At 37.8% G+C, this 25991-nt stretch overlaps 1 protein-coding gene across 1 annotated transcript in view; it reads left to right on the forward strand.

The window, feature by feature from the left end:
- Positions 1-23244, forward strand: part of NR5A2 (nuclear receptor subfamily 5 group A member 2) — an 84219-nt gene extending 60975 nt beyond the window's left edge. The window contains exon 8 of the mRNA XM_054286061.1: positions 22997-23244. Within this exon, the coding sequence (XP_054142036.1) occupies positions 22997-23244 (248 nt within the window). The remainder of the gene's footprint in view (positions 1-22996) is intronic.
- The last annotated feature ends 2747 nt before the right edge of the window (positions 23245-25991 follow it).

A 25991-nucleotide genomic window follows, 5' to 3' on the forward strand; every position in this document is an offset into this window, starting at 1 on the left:
TTTTGTACTCAGGCCTTCATTGCTTGAATATCTTAGATTCAGAGAAGCAAAAGCAAACCATCTGTTGCAGAAATTATGTTTCATGAATTAATATGATGGATAACAAGAATTCATATTTCCTAATTCCTCATAAATAGGTTTTTCAGTCATTATACAGCGGCCCAAATAAAGCCTGTAGCTTTCTTCTTATAAAATATTTAGAGAATTCATGTCAGTTCAGAAACATTTTAAATTAGCTGAATAAATGAAGTGCATTTGGAAAATTCTCACATTCAGGAGGGTTTTTATTTAATGATTTTCATCAGCTGTTCTGGTACTTTTCACTGATTTAGGAATCATTCTCACACCTCTAGCTCTTCTATTTCTGCCAGGTACTGTGCTCCTCCACTTCTGAAGCACTTGGGCAGGAATAACCTGCAAATTTGTACCAAGCCAGGTTAGCCAGTTTCTCTCTAATTTCTGCTAATATAAAAGAAGCTAATTTTGCTGCTGATAGGAACCTTGTATTCACATTACTTGCATGTAAAAGTCATGTAGCTAAGACAGGTCTTAGTTACACCTTTGAAATCCACTAGTTCATTATTTAGCATACTGCAAATTCCATTTGCTAATAGTCACAGCTAGATGTTACCCTGCAAAGAGTAAAATGTAAAGGTTTTACCACTCGACCCAAAGGACAGAGGCAAATACTTAACGAGAATGATGACAGGATTGAAATGAAAAACACAGATACCTTTTCCAGCTTAGCACTTAAGTTTCTGCCCAAAAGAACAAATGAATCATGTAGCTGAAATTAAAAAGACACCTCACAGCCTAAGAGCAAGTCAGGTTTAGAAGACATTGAAGAGTCTAACAATGCTGGTAGGCATTCAGCAGGGCTGTCAAAAGTACCTAAGCATCAAATTCTACATAAATAACTGGGAGCAATTATTTTACCTAAGTATCTAGGTACATTTAGGACATATCTACATCTCTTAGGCATCTCTACAGAAAACTGGTCCTAATGCAAATAATGTATCACTTAATAAAAAAAAATTCAAAAACCTCAGCTGTTGAAAATCTGGCCCTGTAATGTTTAATGGAATAAAAAGTGCTTCAAGGCATAGCCTTTTTACATTTCTGAGAATGTTCATAGGAGTGTTAACCAAGCCAATGAAACCTTTTACTGTTGTTCTTTAGTCTAGTGCTTGATTGGAAAATAAATGTTTGCTATAAAGCCTCTCAAAGGCAATATGAAGTCAATAATCCACAGAATTAATTTATTGAGAAGAAGTTGTTTCATTTTTTATAACTGTATAGATATGAGACTGTCTTATAAAGCTGTTTGTTATTCGTGGCTGTACCATCCTGTCTGTCTATCCAAAAGACAGCTATGTCCTTTAGGGCAAAGAATTTGGTTCTGCCTTTTTTCTTAACAGCTCAGAAGTGATTATCTTAGCATACTAACAGTAAAGCCATGTTCAAAACCCAAAGTACTTAGAATAATTTTTTAAAATAGAATTAAACTATATCAGTTTTGCTTGCAAGATTTTAAAGAGGTAATTGTTCGTTATCTACTCATAAGGATTTGCAATGGCTTTATACAGGAAAATCCTTTTGATTTTCAGCAGCATTAAAGAAGACACTGCTGAGGCTTAGCCAGATGCGTATTATGTGTAGCAGTTGTGGCTGGCAGCATACAACTCCTCCTGCAGTCACAGCCCCACCTCGCTGCGTGGGACCCCAGGCACAGGAGCTCTCGTCCTTTCTCCAGGGCCACCTGCTCTGGCTGGGACCCTCTGAGCAATACTGCCAGCTACAGAATGGTACAGTTCACTCAGCAATTATTCAATATGCCAGAATAGTTTGGTAAATAGTCTCTTAAGTGTGATGTCTCTTTAGTTCAGTGCTATAGAATAGTTAAATATGAAGAGCTACATAATTTTTAAATTTCCTCTCTCAGCTGTAAAAAGCAAATGTCTTTACAGGTAGCTAGTTCTTACCTCTGTGTACATAAAAGTCTTTGATAGCAATTCCCCTTGCCAACACTTCTTTGACTGATGTTGACACTAGATTTGCAAACTCCAAAGAAAGTCTGTTTTCTGGGGCATCATCTCTGTGATTTCACATATAGAGATATTCTCCCCTTAATTCCACCTTAGGGAGTGAAATAATCAATATGTCAAACCACAATTTAACTCAGGTATGTCCGCCAATTGTTTTTGCAGCCTAAAGATAGGTGGATAAAAAGAAAAAAAAAAAGAAAAAAAAAACCAACCCCAAAAAAACCCCAGCAGCTCAAGAGATATACAAGTATGGATTTCTTGACTTCTTAGTTGCATTGGACAGGTTTCCTCCAAAGAAGAAGAGCCAACATGGATATGATAATGCAGCAACTGTAGTCACACCATTGATAGGAAGTTAGTGGCCAGGCAGAAATTGCTAAAATCAGGAAAAAAAAGGAAATCTTTGACTGACTTGAGTGCTAAATCTATTTTTAACACTACCTGATGAGCTCATGTCCAACACATGGAAAGCAAACATCTGAGAAAGATGCTGATCACACAGTTCTGTTTATCAGATTTACTACCAAATACAATAACCATTTCTAGCTTTCTGAAAGTTGGCTAAATTGAGGATAATGTGAATTATTTACCCTAGTCCTGAGTAAAAATACACCTAATTTTTATATAGCATATAACCAGTACAGCCCACTCTACACATTATCAAAAAGTAGACCACAAACGAAATATGAATTATTTGTCTGGCTTAAATCAAGACACATTATGGATAACAAAAGCAAATGTGTCAGTTTATCAAGCTCTTTGAATTTTCATTACCAATTTGACATTAGTTGGGAAATGCCTTTCTTTCCTTGTCATAAATCAGAATTAGAAATAAAACAAATTTTAAAAAGCATACAAATCACCCCACATGTGCTGTTGAATTGCCTAATTCTGGGGCTGAAATAGATTCATATGTTCCACTGGAAGATGCAATTTTGACCTTATTAAAGCCAAGAGAATTTCACTCTTTTTTTATTGGAGTCAAAATTTGCTTCCTATCACAAAAAAAAAAATTTTCAAAAGAAATTTTCATCAATTAAATTTGACAAATTACTAAATTTAAATGATGCTTGAAGAATCAAATTAGTACCTTAAATGGAATGTTTTCCGTCATCTTCATTCTACCGTCCAGTAGCTTTATGGATTAGTCATTTAACCTAAAATTGTTTTCTCTTTAGCAAAACTTCCCATTTGTCCTGCTAGTTTTTATTATGTGAACTCAGCAAGGATGATTTTTCAAACTCCCATCAGAGCAGTTTGTAAAGTGAAATGTCAGTAAGAAAAAGTTAGACATAGTTTGACCCATGTCTAGGCACCTGTTGGTTGTAGAGCTCAATGCTGGACTAGGCAGCAGCCGACTGGTACTGCTCCCTTATCATTGTCAGGACACAGACAAATGTACTTCATTTGAGAAATGAAGGCTTTATCAATGGACAAATTGCAGAGCCACTATTGATCTTACATCCCACTTAACATGAGACAAGAGGGTCCAGTACAAATAATAAACATTTAATTGTGGTAGACATCAAACAATGGGCTCTTGCTTAAGCAACAGAAAAAAACCTAGCAAAAAAGAACTCAGTTTTTTAACAAACCACAGTCTTACTTAATCAGAAAATTCAGCAGAAGTTCATCTAGATCTGCAACACTCTGTTCTCATTTCTGTTTAAATGAGAGGAATATTAGCAAGTTAAGATGAATATTAGAAAAGGAATCTTTCCTTGCTTTTAGTCTCTGTAAAGTGTTAGAGGTGAGATGGGAGGAGGTATTTGAAGTCCTAGGCCCCAACATTTGCACATATGGAAAATAAATGTGCCTGTTAAGATCCTAATGCAGATGACAAAGGCTGAAATGAAGCATCTTCAAGGCAGACTCTACCCCCAGCACTCACAAGTCTAGAGGGTGTTCCCTTCAAACACACACTTGGGGAGCACCAGCACAAAGCCTGCCTGTGCTCGATTCCACCTGGTGCAGCAACTCACATCAATGCAGTTACACAGCAATCTGCAACTGAAAAAAAATAACTGTTGCACTTTTTAATGTACTTTATGTAACATCATTTTTCTAGTCATTTTTCTAATAGAACAATTTCTATTAGATTTACAGACCAGCAAAATCTCTGCCTCAGGGAGCTTCCAGTCTAAATACACAGAAAAGATTAAAAAAATACAGCAGCAAACTAAGATGAAACATGAGGTTGTCAATACTTTTACTTCCATAACTCTTGCTGAAGGTTTAATATCATACTTATGCAGACAGGAAAATAAGAGGATAAGCATCAGCTGGAGGTAATATAACAGGGAATATGGACTAAATTTTTGTACTAACTACAATAGTTAAGAACATAATAGGAGGATGAAATGAAGGAATTATGAGGCAGGGGTTTTATCAAACCAAAAGGAAAACAGGAAAGGAGACCAAAAAATTAGATAAGAATCAATTAATGCATAATTATAGATAACTAAGTGTGCTACAGATATAAAGATATACCCTGGTAAATTTTGCATTTAGATATTGATTGAATTAAAGATGAAGTAGGTGTTGTGAATTTGAAGTGGGAAGCATTACATGACAGTCTTCCTTGGCAAGCCAGTACAAGTCACTAATGGAGAGCTTATCCAGGCATGGGCTTGTCATTACAGATGACTTCTCTCTCACAGGGACAAACAGTAGGGTTTAATGCTTTCTCCAAAGCGGTCACTCTCGCTGTTTTTACTTTGGGAGTTTGTAAATACACAACTATTTTTAGTTAAATAGTTAGGTCTTGTTAGACCTCCAAAGGTCTTGTTATATATGTGATGTTTATAAAACACGTATTTAGTTGGGCTGTAATAACGAGGCAGTTTTATTTTAACCATTGGAAGTTTTCTTAGATTCACCCATTCTGCTACCCAAACAGAATGCCTGGTAAATACCAAGAAACCAGCAGTTGAGGGGTTCTGGATAGCACTCTGGCACAGCTTTCAGGCTTCCCCACATTACATCTGAATTTAGAAAAATACTTACTGCATACCTGTCTGATTCAGGCTGTCTCAACCCTCACTCTCAACCCAGAGTATGTACTGGAGGCTAATACTGGCAGAGAAACACTTCCTAAACTTTATGGAATCATTTGGAATTCAGGAAGGACCGATTAGTATTCCAGAGTTGCAACTGCTCAATATTTATACCAGAGAGACTTGGCAGAAGCAAATAAAGGTACATAAAGCTGATGCTTGTCTTAATTAAGTGCAGTATAATAGGTGTTGGGGGTATTTTTCTTAGTGAAGAGAGCAGTTTAGAAATGACCAGATATAACTCATTCTGAACTTCAGAGTTTAAAGCTAATCAATATGTATTTATAACAAGGGAAGAACTAAACATAATTTATTATTAGCTGACAACTAACTAATAGATAAAATCAAGTTTTATTTAAGTACCTTTTTCCACATACCAATTTCTGACACAAAAATTGCTCCCTTGGATTCTGATTGGGTTTTTTGCATCATTTCAAATAGACTTTTTAAAATTATTCTCTTACATGCAGACTGCCTGGGAGTGAACCCAAAAAATGGAGAACGAGACATCTTGCTAGGATGATCCTTTCACTATGGCAAACTTAGCAATAGGAGCACTTCCTAATTTTATGATGAGGAATCCTTAATGGCAGGTGACATTTTTAAATGCTCCTTTAAAGTACACAGTCTCCATATGTGCTGATGAACAGGGGTTGACTGGCACACAATGCAGGGATCACAGGCACAGTCCCAGCACACCCAGCCCAGGCTTCCCTCAGATGTCACTACAAAAAGTTTTGAAAGAGAATGAAGAAGGTGAATAAATAGATCTGGCATATTAAGCCTGAGAGGCAGAAAAGAGAAAGTGGAAAAGGATTTGGTCTGGAAAGGTGGTGGGTGGGAAATGGAGGTGGCATTCCAAGCAAGTCCAGGGCAGGAGGTGACCTTATGACACTGAATGACTGATGACAGGTAAGGCAGGAACAGCCACAAGGCCTTCAAAGTGAATGTGGCAGGGAAAGGAAAGTTGCCAAGACAGGGAAGCAATGAGATAGGAAGGGTGCCTTGGCAGCACTGTTTGCCACTGCCAAAGGATGAAATGCTGGGGCACTGAGATGTGATCTGCTGAAGCAACGTGTGTCTGTTAAAAAATTAATCAGCTAAACAATGTCCCCTGTGCACATCCCACGGAAATCAGTGAGAATACATTTGAAGGATTATCAGTTTGGGATAAATTGCATTAGGAATACACAAATTTCAAAGTGAGGATCACTGTCTTTTGGAAGATATCATCTCTGGATATAGAAAAGCTCTGCTTCTTTAAATCTGAAGTCAAGATGGTGCTTCTCTAAATTATTATGACAGAGCTCAGTCAAAAGTTACAGACTTGATGCCCAACCATTGCAGTGAGCAGAAGATTGAAAGAGGTAATAATGATGATTATAGGGGTCCCTAAATAGTCAAGCAGTTGAAATTTATCATGCCTCCTAATTTCAGGTTTTACAAATATTTCTGCATTTGAAAAATTCAAATTTGGTAGCTTTTAATGTGAACAGTTGCCAGCAATCTTACATGGCCCCTCCCTGCTGTGCGCTCCACACTGCCTTGGAAACCAGGGATCCATTTCTTGCTAGAGACGATGAGGGCCAGCAGAACAGTTAAACAGCCAGCCTGCTCCTGAACATTTAACTCTTCTCTGGATCTCAGGCAAAGCAGCCAGGCTACTCCACTCTGGCACTAGAAGAGCTATTCCACTTTTCTACTTTAACCCTCTGGGAAAGTAAAGCAAATGAATATGGACAAAACCTCATTTCAGAATAATCTCATGAGGGATGTACTCCTTTCATGGATACAGCATTGCTCAACAGAGAAATCAACCCTTTTGTCTTTAATTCTGCTTCTCACTCCATTACTTTGAAGTCTCTAAAACAATATCTCAACTATGCAATCTGGTAAACAAAAGCAATAGTTATCTATCTTTGTAAACAGTGGTGAAATCCAGAGTATTAAAGATACTTGGTAGAGTAGATGCAGACTGGAACAATACAGTTTGAAATCTCTACAGATTTTATAACAAACAACATTTTAAAATTAATCTGATTTAAAATATCTTGATGAAATTTTGAGAAAATTGGATCCTTTCCTTTAGAAATCACTTAGCATGAAAGTAGTTCCTTACTGCATTTTCAGGGTCTAAAACTTTGACAATTCATCTTTTGAGGGCCTATTTTAGAAGTGTATTTAGTACATGCAGGAAAAAGTGTTGTGAGGTTTGAGGGTTTTTTTGGGTTTTTTTTTTCCCTGGCTTTTATTTCTTTATGGAAAAAACCAAAAAGAATGACATATTCATTTCTCTTACCTGTCAAAACCCATAGCAAAGCCAAACAATTAAAAATCAGTCCCTAAATTTCTTTAAGATGTTAAATGATATATAGAGTGATGACTTTGACAAACAATGTTTTGCTCCTAAGAACATTATTTCAGTGAGCTGGCAGGTTTTAGTCCATCCTCCTATGCAGGTTGCACACAAGTGCAGGCAGTATGAAAGAAATTAGGACAGTGTCTGTCTTCCAGCTGCCTGTCTTAATGAAATCTACAATCAATGGTTTTGGAAAAAAAAGCATGTAATATAAAAGGAATAAAATACAAATTCTGGAGTTATGAGGAACAATTCAAAATTAAACCAATATTTTTTAATAAATAAAATTTTAATCATTCATCTCAGCCCTGCATGTAGGAGTAGTGAATGATAAAATTCTTCCAGGAATCCCAGAGAAAGCCTTCTGTTTCATGGCTGATTGAGCTTTTTGAATAAACCACACTAAATTATAGAGGAAAGTTAATAATTGCTGTTGATTTGTTCCTGATTTTATTTCATTAAATGCAATGAATGCTGCAAATTCATACCTCATGTAACTGTTGAGTACAATGGCATTATTTGAGGCATGAATTTGATTCAATCTGTTCATTACTTGGTTATGTTGTCTGCTTGTCTGACAGCTGCAAGCCATGGAAAAAAGATTAACCATCTTCCGCAAGTACTTTTTCTTTTCATGTCCTTTTTTTCTAAAATGCATATTTAACAAGGTTTTGAAATAACAATAGGATTAGATGCTTGAGAGAAAATTAGGTCATATATTTGTTAGATACAAATCTTGCAAGTAATTAGAAACATGGGTATCAAGCAATATTTGTATTCTGTATGGTTGCCTTTGTGTGGAGACAGTGGGGATTTCAGAATAGCCCAATCAGTGTGCTCTGCACTTTTTCCCCATTACATTTATAGAATAATAGTAAGGATGGCTTTTAAACACCTCCTCTAAGGAAGAAAATTACCTGCATGTAACCCACATTTATAGGTGTCTCTACTTTTGGAATACTTTTACAATTCCTTACCATTTTTAGATATTTAAGTTGCAAGTTTAAATGTACTATACAGGTAACAAAGGAAATACAGTATTTACATAGAATCTTTTCAGCTGCTGTTGGCAGAAATCCTTAGCATCAGTGACTCCTTTTCTTAGTCAAGCAATTAGCATAACATGGGAATAAATGGTTATATATTAAAATACAGATAAGTGAATGAATATCCTAAATCTTGGAGCCAGTAATACTACCCTATAGTCTTAATTTGAACATAAGCTTAAATGTTTCACTGAATGAAATTAACTTTGCAGTAGTAACAGACAACAAACAAATTCTGGTTTTAAATACTTTTAAAACCAGAATACATAGACTGAAAACTGCCTCATGTATTTATAGTTTAAAAAATACATTGCAGAGGCTCTTACCTGAGTTTATACATAGGTAATGTTGGCCATTTACTGGAGATGCACTGTAGACTATAGCAAATTTCCCTCTTTGTCCTGCCCCTTTGCTGCTTGTGCAAGATTGAGCACTGAATGAGAAACAAAAGCAAAGTCTATGTCTGAGGGAATTAAAATAGAGAGGTGAAATACTCTAAAGGAACAAGGGAATTAAAATAGAGAGGGGAAATGCTGTAAAGCAACAATGAAAAGAAATCACAGGTGAGAAAAAGGTTCTGCAAGAGGGATGGAAGAAGAGTGGAAGAGAAGAGGATATCTGGGCAGATCAGGAACCAGGAGTGATTGATGAAAACAAGGGACAGCAGCGATGCGGACCAGAGGAACAGAGAGAGACTGGAGGGCTTGAGATAGGAGTCATGAAAATAGGGGGAAAAGGCCAGGAAGGAAGGAGAAACCACAGAACTGTGATCAAAGTCAAGTCAGAGGTGGAAAGGGAGGAAACAGAAGCAAACAGGAATGAAACAATGAAGGAAAATTCAGAAATAAACTTTATGGCCCAGCCTTGAACACAGCTGGAATGTTGAACTGGGAGACAGAAGGGGACTGTGCAGAAACACTTTCACAAGCTTGTGGCTTGGAGTCTGTCCCAGATGATTTCTGCTGGCAGGAAAGGGGCAGGGAATGAAAACTGCAATTCCTCAGGTTCTGGCAATGCTGCTACCAAGACTGGATGAACCTTTCAGAGCAGGAGCTCCTAGTATTGCCCTGGTCCTGTGCAGAGCCATTTAGCATGGGACAAACTGAAAGAGTAAACCTCAAAACAGTCCATGTGGCATGAAAAAATTTAATTTACACATCATTCTAAGAGCAGTTTAAGAGTCTTCTTTATAGGTTTATTCAAAAATTATTAAGGAAAATCCTACATTTAATATCATCTTCAGTACTGGGAGGGTTTGATGAGTATTATAAACATATTACACAACATCTCTGCTTGCCAGGTGAAGGAAAGTCTCATCTCAGCAAAGAGAAAGATTTCAACAACAGAGTGGGGAAGGAGACTACAACAGCATCTTTCCTCCCCAAGGCCAAAAATTATAACAGAGATCAGCAAACTGCTTGGGACAAGATAGACAACACTGTCCAGTCTTTCACCAGGGAAAAACCTACAGCCTAAGCAGGACAGGTGTCCTTAAAGGCTGGTTGAGGCAGGTTGGATAGGTGGTAGCTTGAAAAAGTCCTTTCCTCTGGTCTAGGACCATCCAATTTGGGACACATTTCTCTTTAGAGAATGGACTCACCAGCAAAGGTGAAAAGGGCAGGTATCAAACTCACATGCCCTAAAAAAAGTACTGGAAAACAATGCTGCACAATGAAAATATCTTCCAGAGAGGAACATTGTGAGAGGTGACTGTGGGAGCAGTGTCATCCAGATTGCACACTGTGCTCCAGCTGGCCACTTCTTACGGGCGGCACCTCCTCACTTTCTGTTTTGAGACAGGAAAAAAGAGCCTCACGATTAATTAAAACCATAGATGAAGCTACAGAGATGAGCCAGGGAGTAAAGAGGGAACAAAGCAATTAAGAACTTTCCTGTTAAAAATTCACTAGGCATACTGTAAAATTCAGAGATTGTTATGCCCCTCAAAAGTGCAGCAGAGAGAAGCAGACACTTAAAAGAGCTTTCATTACTTACGTGCCTTTGGCTCCCTGTCAGGATACTGTGGAACTGGAAACAGCTACAGTAAACGTATTTTCTCTGCATTTGCCTTTCTTGACAAAACACCTCCAATATTTTGATCTCAATAATAATCAGCTCTTTTGCATTTCCTTTTCAACTAACTGCAGACTTTTGCAAGTTAAAAATTAATGACAACTTCTCTTCCTCTTTTATTTTTTAAACAAAACCCTTTTGTGCTCTTTTCTGAAAAAAAAATGTCTTTTTCCTACAACCTGTAACTATTAGTGTAAATGGCATTCCCACCACTCTTTCTCCCTTCTTTGTGGTAACACACAAAATGAATTCCACCACAACCACCTGGTTTGGGGAAACCATTATTCTGGAAATGAAACATTGTGTTGTGTCCTTTACCACTATTATGGGCAGTCAGTCTGTTAGAACATATTGGACGATTATAGGTTAGTCTTTTCAGACAAAGCCATGGGTTTCAAGTTAGCAGTAACCATCTATCAATTCTTGAGATTATGCCATGATTTACTGTCACAGCATCATGTATTCTCTGATTTTCTGCCTCCTGTGAAACATTGTGCTTTCCTTTTCTATTGATGTATCAACTATAATAGTTACAAGCAGCTACAGAAAAATCAATAGTGAACTTTCATTACTGTGCACATAAAGAGTACCATGCTGTGAGAGCACCTACTTCTTAAATAGTCACCAGCAGTAAGGTGCACTGCTGATGTCTGTTATTTTGGTCTAAATGAAGAATGTCTGAATTGAAAACAACAAATATCTAAGATTTTTGACACCACTGGATTCTATGTCAAGTTTTCCAGTACGCGATTTTTTTTCCTGAAGTGTCAGGCTTGATCTGTACTTTCTGTACTCTTATCTGCGCATTTTTTAATACAACTGACAGATGAAATTAATACCAAAATAAATTGCCAGGCTGTGCTTAACTTGGTTGGACAGAAGCAGTAAGAATTGTGTTAATCTTTGTTGAACTAGTCTGTCTTATTAGTCAAAGCAAGCTGACTGGTGAACAGATCAATAACCTCTGTGTTAAACACGAATAGCATAGAGTTGAAAGAGGCAACACAGTGTTACCACACACTCAGAGGTGCTCCTAGGACTGTGCACTAGGAAGAGCACTGAGTTGCTTTTCAACACAAGGTTTTCAAAAAAATAGGGTGATTTTTGGTTTAAAAATACTTGCCCACCTCTGGGAACAAATTAACTTCCAATTTGCAAATATAAATGAAGAAAGGCAAGAACAGTAAGCATGTGAGTGGACTGCCTTGAAGGAGCCCAAGCCATTCAACGTTTCAGGTCATTTCCCCAGCAACTGGGCAGGAGCCTCTGCAGGGCAGGTGGGCAGCTCAGCTGCAGGAGTTAGTGGTAACTTTGGCATTGTGAGACTATGGTGATTTACAGCTCTAAATGCAGTGCTTGATGCTCAGTACCTTAGATTTGAGAGCCTGTGGATTTCCATGAAACTAAAGCATGAGAATGCACATGTGTATGCACATCAATTGTATCCTGCCAAATGCTTATCCCACTGTCTGCCATGGCTCCAAGGCTACAGGAAAGCACATTTTCTTGGCTAGTGTGGATCTGGAGCCCCATAATTCATGCTCCTCCTGTTAAGCCTGTGACTATGTTGTCTGTGGAAACATCTCATCCATATCTGACCAAAATATTTCAGTCTGAGCTGAGCAGTGAGCACAAATCTGCAGTTTTCCTGCTGCTGTTTCTTACTGAGCGATTGAAATGTTAAAAATGTGCTGAGGCAGTCCCTCACTGAGAGTGTCCAGTCCTTTCTGACCAGGACTTCCAGTCAAGAAATCAGAGGCAGCTGAAAAGTAAAACTCTCCCTTAAGAGCTGCATGTTTGAAATGCAGGTGTAAGAGTATTTGCTCTATTCCTCACTTCCCTACCCTGTTTGATTGATGAGTAACCATGCTGCCAGAGGGACTTTCAAGTGGGCTTTTCTTTTCATATCTGTATGTTTAAAAGTTTAAGGAATAAGGATGAAGAGCACATCTAAATCTTTGCAAAAATAATCAGCACACACTGGGTGCCTCTCCAGTGTTTCCTACAGGCAGCACTGACATTTGAAGTGTAGTTGGAGGTGTCCCTATTTGGGCTTCTGTTGTCCCATTTGCCAAACCATTTCCACAACTAAGCTCAGACATCTGGGACAGTAAAAAGTGAAATTTGCAACTCCCTCTCAGATCAAATGTCAGAAGCAATGTGTTCTGAAATAGTGCAGCAGAAAATTATGTCTTTTAGTAGTGTTCATTGTCCAAAAGGCAATACTAGCAGTACTCCTTTGCACATTTAAGCGAATTCATGGGCTGCTGCAATCAGGTGTGACAGTGATCTGGTGACTGCTACATTCCTGTACATACATGACATTACCAAACTTGTTGGCTCTTTTCATCTAAGCCAGTGTGGTTTTTTGTCAGTGCTAATTTGATAGGGGATTGAAACAGCACCAGCTTCAGTGTACCATCAATGTCTTGTGAGCTGTCTGTAGCTACATTTACATAGAAAATAACTGTAACTGCCTAAAAGAGAGTCCACTTCTCAATAATAGCAGAATTCAAGTGTTTGGATAACAGGCATCGTGTATTTGTTTCTACTGTAGTGCTTCCAGTACTGAGCAAATAAATAAAAGCATTTAATTTTATGTTATCTCAGCACAATTATAAAAGAAAATAGTTCTGTTACTGATTTCCACTTTCTGTATCTTACACAGGCAGAGGTGATTATCTTTTTCATGTTCTTTCTAAACTAGAATCAGCTTCCACTGATGCAACTTGGTTCAGTGAAAAAAACCTCAAACTGTTAGTGCAAATATTGGCACACAGAACTAGTAAAACCATGTCTTGAAAAGTCTCAGAAAAGGGTAAAAAGAGGTTTTTGAAATCAATGACTAAAGGACAATTAGTTCTCACACTAAGCCTTCTCTGAAAATAGTGCAAGAGGCTTAAAACTCTGAATTATTGGTCAATTATGTTGACAGAAAATCATAGCAGAGTGCTGTACCTCTTAGATCAGCACATCACTAAAACACCTTTGCTTAATTCTCCTTCTCTCAATGAGAATATATTATTATAATTTTTGCCCCTGTGGGAATTTAGATTTAACAAAAGAATAAAGCCAAACAATATTCAGCCAGTAATAAAAATCTGGTATGAAGTTCAACCATTATCTGGAAATCACTATAATGATATAATCCAAACTGGCTGGTCTAATATTTTTTAACCAAGTTGAAAAAGTTTGAAATATAATAATTAAATGCAAATACAGTTCTGATCCCAAAGACCAGAAGAATGCCTTTAAGCTAGTATTTATAACAAGAGCTATTCGACTGAGCTCTCTTGTAAATTTTATCATACCTGAGGCAGTTTTCCTCAGTCGATTAGCTGGAAAGCTGAATATATCCTGAGGCAAACCAGACATCTAGTACAGGCTAAATTCAACTACTGGAGCTTAAATTTGGCTTAATATATCCCCACTTGGATCTGCCTGTTTAATTCCCTTTCATATGATAACGTTGGTTTATTCATAGTCTGGACTTGCCACCTGAACAAACTGTACCTCATATCTTATTCTAATGGAATAGGAAAACTTTGCAAAAACCACAAAAGTTCCTGACTGAAAATCTAATGCAAATTTGGGATTAAAAACTGTTTTGTGAAGTGACTACAAGATTAGTACAGAGAGATTTTTCCCCTAAGGAGTACTGCTTTTTATGATCATGCATTTTTTATAATCTGCAGAGACAGATGGGCTTTATAAAAGGATAGAGCCTGATACTCAAAAGGGTTTCAGTGGCAGCTGCATTTCTGTGTTTTAACCTCAGTAGAAATTTATACACTATATTTTTCCAGAAAATATTTATATTTCTTCTTTTTGGACTATATCACCCCTTGGTCAACTTCCAGTGGCAGCAGCATAAGTACCTCCAAGATTAATCTGTTGCATTATTCCTATTTTAAACAGTACTTGAGCAGCAAGAGAGGGATAGAAAGGGAAAAGACAGATAATGTGCCAGCTTCTCATGAGACCAATAAAGGCAAACATTCAGAAAAGTTACAAATGTCTAGGCAAAAGCAGAGAAAAATTTTTCTAGGTAAAAGCAAATCTCTCAAAAATTTTCATTCCTTATTTTCTAAATATTCCACTTCTTCTCACCTAAACAATAGACTGGTTTTTGGTGTTCTTAAAACTTTACCACACTATTATTGCAATTTGCATATAACACCCTTTTTGCCTCAGTTTGTAACTTCAAGGACTTTGTATGATGTCCTATCACCATTCCCAGGAACTTCATAAATATTTATGACTTCTTAAACTATTCACACCCTACAAATTGCAGGCATTGACAGATAATTCCCTTAAAACACCAACAACTCTGTGTGCTATTGAAGATTCAAAGGACGTTGCAGAAATTAACTAGGGAAACTCTTTGGTTCAATAAATTTCCTACTTAGTCTAATTTTTTAGCTCATCAGAAACCTAATTTCTGCCTTTATGAAATTTTATACTGTGATACTATTTCTCTGGCAGATTTGCCTGTATGTAAGCATATATATATACAAAAAGCTTGGTGATAGGATAATTAGCACAGTAGCTTTGTTACCAATGTTCATTCTAACTGAATATTCAAAGACTAAAACATTTATTGCCCAAACATATATTATGGCCCTGGAATGAGGTGAGGAGTTCAGAAAAAGAATGAGTTTTGACTCACCTTCTTTCTTGGTTTATCTGCGAGACCTTCATTAAATCATTTCTGCCCTAGTTTACCAATGTGTGCTCACATACAAATATGACCATGCCTCCACAAGACAGTGGTTACAGATTTTTTTTCCTAGAAAAGAGAGATTTAGATTGAGACATTTTTTCTAGAATTGATCTGTCATTTACCTTAAGCAGTAACTAGATGAAACACACAAACAAGCCTAGAAGGAGGAACCAGAAAGCCACATCAGCCCAGGCAGGTTCCCTTTCCACCAGCCTACAAAGGCAGGCAGGAAATTTGGGCTTTATCACATGGGGATAATTTTTCCAATGCACCAGCAGAGCTTCAACCTAAAGACTGAAGCACACTTTCACTGAGAACAGCCTGTAGCAAGCAATACCAGAGATCACCCATTGGCATGGTGAGAGACTCCAGTTATTTGGGGATTTCCTTGAAGACACAACACAACAACTGCTCTCCAAACTCCTGTTCTTCTGTCATGTCTTCAAAGAAAGCAGCAGCTACTCTTTTATATGGAACATAATCCTATCAGTGAATGCTGAAGCATGGACTAAAATACCTACAGAATAAACCTTTGGGCCATGAAAGGGCTGCCCTCAGTCCCAGATGAGCAAGAGACAAGAAACGTTTCACTGCTGACCCACAGGGCAGGAGCCAGGCTGGGACTCCAGCAGGGACAGAACTGCAGGCAGGGAGGGAGCTTAGGAAAGTGAAAGAAGTGAGGTGGCAGTGGAGTTTAAGCGTGGCAAAGCTGAAATGCCAGCAGTGGAACCACTGTTTGGTGCTGTGTTCTGTCCCCACATCTCCTGGGCTGGGGCACAGTTTCATCCCCACTGGTTCCCCATACCCCTGGCTTGTGGATCTACCACCCCTGGCTTTGTGGCTGTACCTGGATATATTTTTAACTCCCAAGCTGCAGTGAGAAATGCTGGACTTTGTATTTAAGGGTGTAGCTGGCTGTGGAATTTGGGACAGGATCCGTGAGCAACTCTTCCATCAGAGGCCTGGCAGGATCTTGTTTTATTGTGTTTCAATGGCCACAGTATCACGTATGCTTCATGTGCAAGTAATAAGGATGTCGGTTCCTGGGGTGTCAGGACAAGAAGTGAGTGGAAATTTTGTTTGTTTAACTTCCAAGAGAGTACATGCAGCCTGAGCTGCTGAAAGTCAAGCTGTTTTATTTTCCTGAGTGATGACTCAGTAATTACACCAGTCATAAAGATTCAAGAAATCAAATTAAGCTTTGCCCTTTGTCTTTACTGGTACTGTAAGAAAAGAAACAACTGAAATGTAGTAGCCTACTTCCACATTCACACAAGGAGAGGAATCCACCTTTTTTCCCCCATGTCTCTCTTCCAATTGCAGAGGTAACAGTGCCAAAAGCAATTATAAAATTACTCACAAAATCAATAAGCATGGTTTTTAACAGACATCAGGAGCTTCTCAGTAAGAATCCATCATTTTACAATCTTTTTAGAACAGAAGAATAGGTGTCAATATTTTAAATAGCATTAGAAAGAAGCCTACCACTATAAAGCAATATGAAAATATTTCAGTTGAGTCTGAGTTCTTCTGAAAGAAAACAGAAGTCAATCAAGATTGAAAACTGAGGGAGTGAAATAGGATCCAGACTAGGAATTGCAGCTTGTTCTCCTAAGTATCTTGTTCTCACTTTAAAAATATATACAGTCTTACCCAATACTTGGGCATGAATGAAACATTCTGCTATAGAAGAATTTAATTAAGATTTTCAAAACAATGTGCCCTTTATCAGATGTTACGTTCAACTGAAAATGAAAATTACTTTATGACCCTAATAAATAGTCAGAGATCGACTGTTGCACTGTTACAGACAGCCACTGCCAAAAAAGAATCATAAAGACAGGAAAAGTTTTCTACACATTCAGTTTGGACTTGGGAGTCTTAAGAAAAGTGCTTTTTGTTTTACACTGTAGAGGTTTTTCAAGGTTTGGAAAGTGCTAAATATATGCAGCTTATCACTGATTAAAAAACATCTATCAAGAATTGTTTCCCATGACTTCTAAGTGAATAATATTCAGCACAGTCCTGCTGTAATAAAATTGAGGGGAATTTTGTAGTAAGGAGCTTATCTTTACCATAAATCTTCCTTCATTACAGCATTTTGTCTGTCAAGAAGGCTTAGCTATAGAATGGCATGCATCTGCCTTCATGACAGATGTGCTATATGGAACTGCTGCTGTTGCCCTTAGTTTCAGTGAAGGAGAATTGTGGGTAATTTTCAGAGATTGGCACTTTATCAACCATTAGTACACTTGCCTTCAAAAAAATGTTTGCCACATGTCAAAAATCTACCTGTGTTTTAAGTCCTATAATGCACAGATTTTGCAGGCCTAGCAGAAAGTAGGGAAAAGTAGTACAAAACTGTTCAAATAGAGGGAGTTTGTTAACATCACCTCAGTCCTGGTTAACTCCCCTTCTCTGAACTATTTTGGGGTAAAAATCTTCATCAGAACTAACATATTCCATCCTCAAGCTCTCATGGGAATTGGCCTCACCCAAAAGGCCCTGATGAGAGCCCCAGCCACGTGAGGAGGTACAGTGTCGCTTTCCCTGATAAAACAGAATGTTTGTAGGCAGAGGCAATGCTGCTTTTCAAGCCGTGCAGCATGGCTGCGAAGAACGAGGCAAACCTCTCAGAAGGCAAGCCTGGAGGCCATCCTGGCCAAAACCAGCCTTAGCAGAGTTTGGAAGATGTAACAGTTTATCAATGAGCTAATCACTCCTTGCAAAGAGCTGCTAAGTGTTAGAGGCACTGGGTTTCAATAAAGCCCTTAAATGATGGGGCTCATCAGCCCCCTCGGGTGAGGAAGCTCAGGCCAGGGCTGGTAACAAGCCCTAGTGCTCGGAGTATCCATGAGACTGGAAGCAGCCTTGTGAAAGGGAGAAATCCTCTTTCCCATGGAGAAACCCAAAATCTTATTTTGTCCTTGCAATGGTGCAAAACGCAAAGAGGCAAATGAGCTGTGTTCACACCTCTTCATTGCTTCATGTAGAAACAGCATTGAATAAAAGACATGAGCAGTAAAATTTAACCAGCTTTCTCTGGGAAATATTTAGTGCTCCCAAGGAGTTACTATTTTTCAAAGTTAAATCTCTCATTCTGTTTCATTTTTCTTTTTAAAATTCCCAGACCAAAGGAAACTCTCTATAGATTAGTACATCCCCAAATTTTCAGTATTTCATGTCTGGAATATGAGAGGGAGAAAATCTCTCTGAAACCTAAATATTTTTCCCCTCTAAAGACCAGACCCATTTTGGGGGAAAATATGCAAAAGTGTTCTCCCTGGGCTGAATGTTGTGTGCAGTTTCAGCTTAACACACGGTTTTATGGCAGATATGGAAAATAATCAAAATGGGGGATATCTGGGAATACTGGCAGATCTTCACTGTGACTGCAGAGCAGATCCTGACACACTATAATACTGTTTTTGTCTTAATCGTCAAAAGTAAGCTATAGAGAACAAAAATTCTTTGTTTGACAGAAAAGCAATTGCTATTTCTTGTAAAACATATAATATATTCCAGAAGACCTAAGGGTTTACTTTTCAATAAGGATAGAAAAAGATGCGCGCCCCACTGTGAGCTCACAGTAAGGCTGTTTCATGTAAAAAGTTGGTAATTAGTCCCTGAGTGAATAAAGTAGAAGAGCTAAGAGACTGATACTTACTGTAGCAACACAAAACACTTTTTCTAGCTGCTAGGATTTAAAGGGTGTGTGGGTGGGAGGGGGGGGACCTACTCCTACTCATTTAATTTACAAGCATCTAAACTTCAGAAAATGATTTCTTGCATTAAGCTTAAACATGTGTACTTTAAATTGTTACTAACCGATGTAAAGATCAATAAGAGACATTCCAGTTTAAAAAAAATATATAACAGGAATGAGGAATTATGTGAAAGGATAAGGGATGCTGTGCTGTACACATCAGTAGCAGATTTCATGCTCATTGTACTGACTGCCTTCAGCACTTACACCAGCATTGCTTGGTCTCTCACCAAGTTAACTCCTCAGCAGTTTAAGGAAATACTTGTAAAACCAAATCTGTTTGGCCAGAGTTCCATAATAAACACCAAGCACAAAACCAAACTCAAACCACAGGAAAACCATCTACTTAAACCCCAACATTATTATTTGTATCCCTGCCAACCAACACTAAGTACCACCAGTGAAAACAGTACCATTTCTTGTTCTACCTGCATAATTTGAAGGTACTGGAAATAACTTAATATTCACATGTTTGCCTTTGTTATTACTCATCTTAACCAGAGCTACAGTTTATGATTCTCTCTCAAAAAAAACCATATAATTTTTATCGCAATTATGGGTTCAGCAACGTATTTCTGACAACATATAAGTATCCCAGGAGAGCTTGAGAGATGACAGTGGAGTTTTACACAGTGCTCTCAGCACATATCCTTTGACTTCTCTCTGTTCAGATTGTATCATTTGGTTTACTGCAGCATTCACTTGAATATGAGATAAGAACAGACATCAAAAGTCATATGCAGAGATCTTGGTCACTTCACAACTTCGCAGAGACTCACCCCAAATCAGGTTGCCCCTATGTCTCTACTATTGTAATTGCAGTCCTGAAGACATCTACACACAAATGAATTATGTAGTGATGTCTTAAATTGTGATTACTTGGACTGTCCCTGATTCAGTATAGAAATTCAAGAAAATCTACATATTTCCCCTGGTTAACTAATAACATCTTGTTTACAAGCACTGAGCCTCACCACAAATAGCAAGAACTTGTTTAGAGGAAGTATTTATCCAGGCTGAATGTGGCACAGGAGCCCAGAACTACTTTTGTTTACTGTTATTATAAACTGGACTTGTTTCTAAATCTTGGCTGCAGTGCTTATTTTGCCACATTGAAGGAACTGTCCCAAGATGAGGAAAGAGACCAGCAAAGACCTTCCCCTGCAGTTCTGCAATGCTCATGGGACTCCCTGAGGCCACAGAGCTGACAGGGGTACAGGAGCACCTCACACTGCACCCGTGCACCCACTGCCAAAAGCCGCTGATCCTGGGTTTGGGGGTAATATATAATACATAAAATATGCCTCCTCTTGTCTTGGAGTATAGCATCAATTCAGCTAAAACCAGAAGAATAAGTGTCTCTAAAACACATATTAAACTTGCTGCTTTTGTAGAAAAATATTAAAGTTTGCAGTTATCAGATTTTGTTTCTTCTTTATCTCTGTAAAAATTTATCTTGTGATTTTTCAATAAATATATAATCCACGCAATAACATTTAAACAGGGAGTAAAAATAATAATGAACCTGGTTTTCCAAGAAAACAGCACAATCTCATACACAGTATGGCTCAAAATAGACAGAGAGTAACAGAAAGATGCCCTTTGAATTTAAAGGGGGTTGAATAAGATAACGGTTTGTAAAACTTCCTGACTTTTAAAGTTATTTTTACAGAGGAAAAAAGTTCTAAATACTGGTTCTGAAATCATCATACATTTTACCTTGCTGTTTCAGTTTAATCAGTAAACAATTCAATCTCTAGCATAGTCCCTGTTTTCTGTGGGAGTTTTTATGTTCTAGCAATTCATTCATGACTATATTTTGCATCTGAAACAACCTATTTAAGCTAATTGTGATAGGTGATACTGTTTCTTTTTTAGCTTTATAAAAATATGCTTAGAACACCCAATTTTTAAACCAGGTTACACTAGCTATAAAATACCTTGGGAGTTTTCTGTAGGTACATAAAATAATAAACAGCTATATTTTATATGAGAAAATGTCCAGTGTAGTACAGGAAAACATGATTATCCAAAGACCTCCAGAGACACTGGCAAAAAGACTTTGGATAAATGAGTTTGAATAGCTAAGGGACCAGGCATAGCAGCTTTGAAGTTTCCAGTCCTCTTCACTTGGGATAATGTAAAGTTCAGATGATTCTTGCTGGACAGCCATCACAATTTCAGTATTACTGGCAAGTTCCTTAAGTCAACTAACTGGTGGATGTTATGTCCCCAGTTCCCAACCAAGCAGCACAAATCCAGGAGTCACTGGCTTCATTTCCACAGTGAAACTGGGACAGGAAAGAGGCAGGCAATAACAAGCCCAGCAGGAAGCACTGGCCCCGGTTCATGCAAGAGGGAATCCAGTGTGCAGCTGGCAGCCAGCACATTCCAGAGGGGCTCCTGCTCACAGCCTGGAACTCTGCTCGGGAGGCTCTGTGTGCTGCCACCGGCTGCCACCGGGACCCTTGGCATCTTTCCTATTCTCTTGTTCTAAAGACAATGTTTTTCTCCTCCAACCATTTCCCTCATGTTCCAGCACAAAGTTATGTGCAGAAACCAGTATTTGCTCTCTTTAAAGCACTTCTAGGAAAAGCTGCAGTGAGACCCAATTTACACAGGCGCCCACGCTCCCAATGGAGCAGGTGACCAATGTGTGTTCCTGTTTTGCAAAGGAAAACACTCATTTCCCCACAATCAGAGGCTGGCATTTACAATGAACCAAATTCTGCAAAATTCTCCATCTCCTGGGCTCCAAAAATATCCACAGATGAACAGATTTGTCTTTATACAAAGTGAATAAGCAGCAGAGTTGTGCCCAGTAGCACCATGCTCTAGCCTTACAAGAAATTACTGCAGTACTCTACTGATGGTAAAAATGATCAAACACAACCAAAACAAGCTCTCCCAGCAAGTGCTCTCTAATCAGCTCCCTCTTCCTGCATTAGAGCAGCACTCTAATTTGCAAGCTTTAGAACAACTTCTGCATTCACCAGACATGTTAAAAGACAATTTCATCCGAGTGGTTTTTACACAGGGGAGCAAACAATGAGGAGATAATATACTGGCATTTATCTCTGACCAGCATTTCCAGAGCTTGAACTTGCTGTATAGGAACAGAAGATAATCAAACAGAGGCAGAGTGAACAAACTGTACCTGCCGCGCTGATGTAAATGCCCTGTTGTCCAATACCAGAAAAAAAAATCAGTGTTGGATTTCAGAAACCATATGCAGGTTAAAGGGCACCATTCTTATCTAGTATTCTACCCAAAGGACAATGATTTCATTTTATAAAGATCATTAGTCAGTGAAATATATATTTTAGAGAGTTTCTAGTAGGGAATATTATTTTGGCAGTCACTGGAGTGTACCAGATGGTTCATTAACATAGGCTAGACAAGTCAAAGGCTTTCAGAATCATTTTGAAAATGTCAAACAGAAACAAGAGCACTGTCACTTTTTATTAGAATTAACTACATCATACCCTGGACATAGATTTCACCTTGGGTCAGAAAAATTAATACAGAATTGTATGAATTGTGTAACATAGTAGGTTAAAGATAGGGCTTCCTCTTGGGACTCATTTGCTAGCAATATATTATGGTCTTCTACTTTAGGAATCCTCAGCCTTTCTTTTTGTTAGCTATGAAAAGAGCTGACCTTGCTCAGACTCCATTGGTGTCTAATTGATTTGAGGTATATGCAGAATTTCAACAAGACACTCCACTAAAGCTCTTTTGTGATCATTTTCCCAGGAAAGTTGGCAAAAGAGTTCACTGAATATTCAGCAGCTTGTAAAGTATGCTTTTGTCAGGAGGCAAAAAAATACATCCATTTAGTGAAACACTGACTTCATAAACACAAATTAAAATGCAACTGAATTGTTACCTGGGTTTTTTTCTGTCTTTTTTTTTTATTATCATTCAGATGTCAAAAACCTCGAGAACTTCCAGCTTGTGGAAGGTGTTCAGGAACAAGTGAATGCTGCTCTACTGGACTACACCATGTGTAATTATCCACAGCAAACAGACAAATTTGGGCAGCTTCTCCTGCGACTACCAGAAATCCGGGCCATCAGTATGCAGGCCGAAGAATACCTCTACTACAAACACCTGAACGGGGATGTGCCGTGTAATAACCTTCTCATTGAGATGCTGCATGCAAAGAGAGCATAAATTATACCCATTAGAGCTTCTGCTTTCAAGGAAAAGAAATTATTCTGAACTGCTCCAAGCAACATTAATTAAAACGTGGTTTTAAGACTTTGCAAAATGGTGTAATAATCAAATACTAATAGTAAATAAGTGATGTATCAGGGTATTTGTATTGCAAACTGTGAATCATATGCTACACATCCCCAAAGGAATCTATATAGGACTTTATACTGGAGTGAACTTACCAAGTGGATACCATCACCAATGTCAACAAGAAAAAGGACAGAATGATCATTGTATATTTAACTCTGCTGATTGCTAACATGAAGAAACCTAGGTGAAAAAAAACCTGATCTGTATTATTGAGCTAAGATGGTGGGGAATTTGAGTGCACTAAATTCCTTCACTGCATAGAAGGACTCGTAAAACAGTTACAACAGATGCAAAACTGCATCTACAGCATCTTCTGTCATCCTTACAGGGACCCAACACTTACTTCTTCTGTGCTAAATGATGTGGCATCCATTGAACAAGCTGTAAGAGAGAGCTGGCCTAGGCCACGTGCTGTGGCCACCAAACCCTTCGAGGCTGGGCCTGCCTGTGGGGTCTGCAAACGCTCCTAGGAAGAGTCTGGGATCCAGTTAGCTTGGCATTCTTAACTGTGCTCTGAAGTTTGTTTTGTCACGTATTCATGTTGTTCTACCAGGCAGTATCCCTCTTCTACTGCTCTTATCAGATAGCTGTTAAGCAGCTAAGGAAATATTCCAAAATAAATTAGCCAATTCAACTGCATACTCAAGATGGCTCCACTATATATTCATGGTTGTTTCCAAATAAAGAAAATAGAGATATTTCAGCCATCCCAAACAACACTTTCTTTGACAAGAAAACAGAAATAAGAACACCAAATACTGGTGTTAAGAAACTAAAAATAAATTTTTAAAAGAATTTTGTAATAAAAGAAGTGACAAGTGAATTGTACAACTGGATGATGCCAGGGAGCTTATTAAGAAATTAAAATTGCCAGTCGTTTGGAAACTAAATTTCAACTCAAACATCCAATATCTAACGAAACTTCCTGTTTTCAAAGTTAGGTAATATACCTATTTTACGCAAAGAAAGAAGAGTGATACTGCTGTGTCTATGTAGGCCAAAGTCTGCTGCAGAACAAATATTAGAAAAGAACAAACATTTCTCTCTCTGTCCAAATGAAGATATCAGTATTAACATGTAGTGCCACATTTATAAGTCTTGCCTTATTTCATTACCCTTAAAGGTAACTGCGCAGGTGTAGATCAACATACATTTCAAAATAAAGTATTAATCTCTAGCATTAACAAAAACATAGTGTTTACATTCTTTAGGTCCCGTGGGGAAAAACTGTGATAAAATTGCAGAGCAGTGATTTCCTTATTATTTCTTTTAAATTGGTAATTATTTTACCAGTACTTAATTACTGTATGTCGTGAGACACTAAAATCAATAGGGGTATTTCATTTTTACTTTAATTTTTGAGATTATTGGCTGTACAATCACTTGTAGAAACTGTATAAAATCCTAATACTTTAATTTTTTTCATGAAGATTGCTGGCTTTTGAATAGTTTATTTATATTGTATATGATAGTTTTCACTGTAGACAATTATGATGCTAATTTATTGTTCTTTGGTTTCATCTTTATATAAGATATAGCCAGAATGAAGAAGCCAAATATATGTGTTTACTGTAGCATGTCTTCAAGTTAGTGGAACATAGTTCAGGGACACAGAAGGGTCTTTACAAATTAAAATCATTCACTTGATTAAATGTCTGTAAATCTTCATAATCCTAAATGTAGTTTATTTAAATCTATTGTAAATTATGTGAGTTGTAACTTTTTCTGTTTCATGTGAACTTGAAAAGGTGCATTTCTCTCACTTTTGTCCAACCGTTCATCCATTGTATACCAAAGACATCAGTTACTACATCTGCATTAGTACGAAGCACACTATTTAACTGCCTGTATTAATCAGCTCTAATATTCTGTCCATGCATAGGGTACCAACACAGCAAAGCCAAGTGTCTGCAACTCCTACATGCCTGTCTTGTACCACAGCACACACACACTGTCCTACAGACCTGGAGCAAACCAAGCTCAGCCCCTCAGCATCCCCCAAGGCAGACGGAAACATTACTTAAATACCAGTGCTCTCCCTCAAACGAAATTAACAGAATAGTAAAGATTGACGTGGCTGTGAAATATACGAACAAGATAAGTATGGTCATTCTTTCCTTTCAGAAAGAAAAGCAAAGCATTAATTCAAGTGTTTGCATTCTGTATTTTCTCTTTTTTTTTCCTGTTGAAATGCTACAGTGAACTTCACTGAATATTAAGGAAAATGCTGAAAAACTATTGCTAAATATTCATAGCACCATTATCCATATACAGGACAGAAGAATTAAAATAAGAATGTAGAAGAAAGGAACAATTTAGGCTCATGAAAATGCTCTCAGATAACTGAACATATATTTGCCCCCATGCGGGGTTCCAAGAATCCCATCGTATTGCCCGAAGTACACGAACAAAACAAAACAAAAAACAAACCACGAAAAGAACCCGCTCACGTTAATTGTTAACTACTTTGCAACCAAGCATTTTCTTCTGACTGCCTTATTGATTACAGGATATATTAGTAAAAGCAGACTAAAATTCAAAAAGGTTTAGCTTTGGCTGGTTTATTATAGTTGTTCTGTGTTTGTAAACAGACAATCTGTAAAGTCTGATTATTT

This window comes from Melozone crissalis, unplaced genomic scaffold (genome assembly GCF_028551555.1).
Source record: "Melozone crissalis strain CALT ecotype California unplaced genomic scaffold, PUWL_Pcris_2 ptg000045l_1, whole genome shotgun sequence".
Lineage (NCBI taxonomy): Eukaryota > Metazoa > Chordata > Aves > Passeriformes > Passerellidae > Melozone > Melozone crissalis.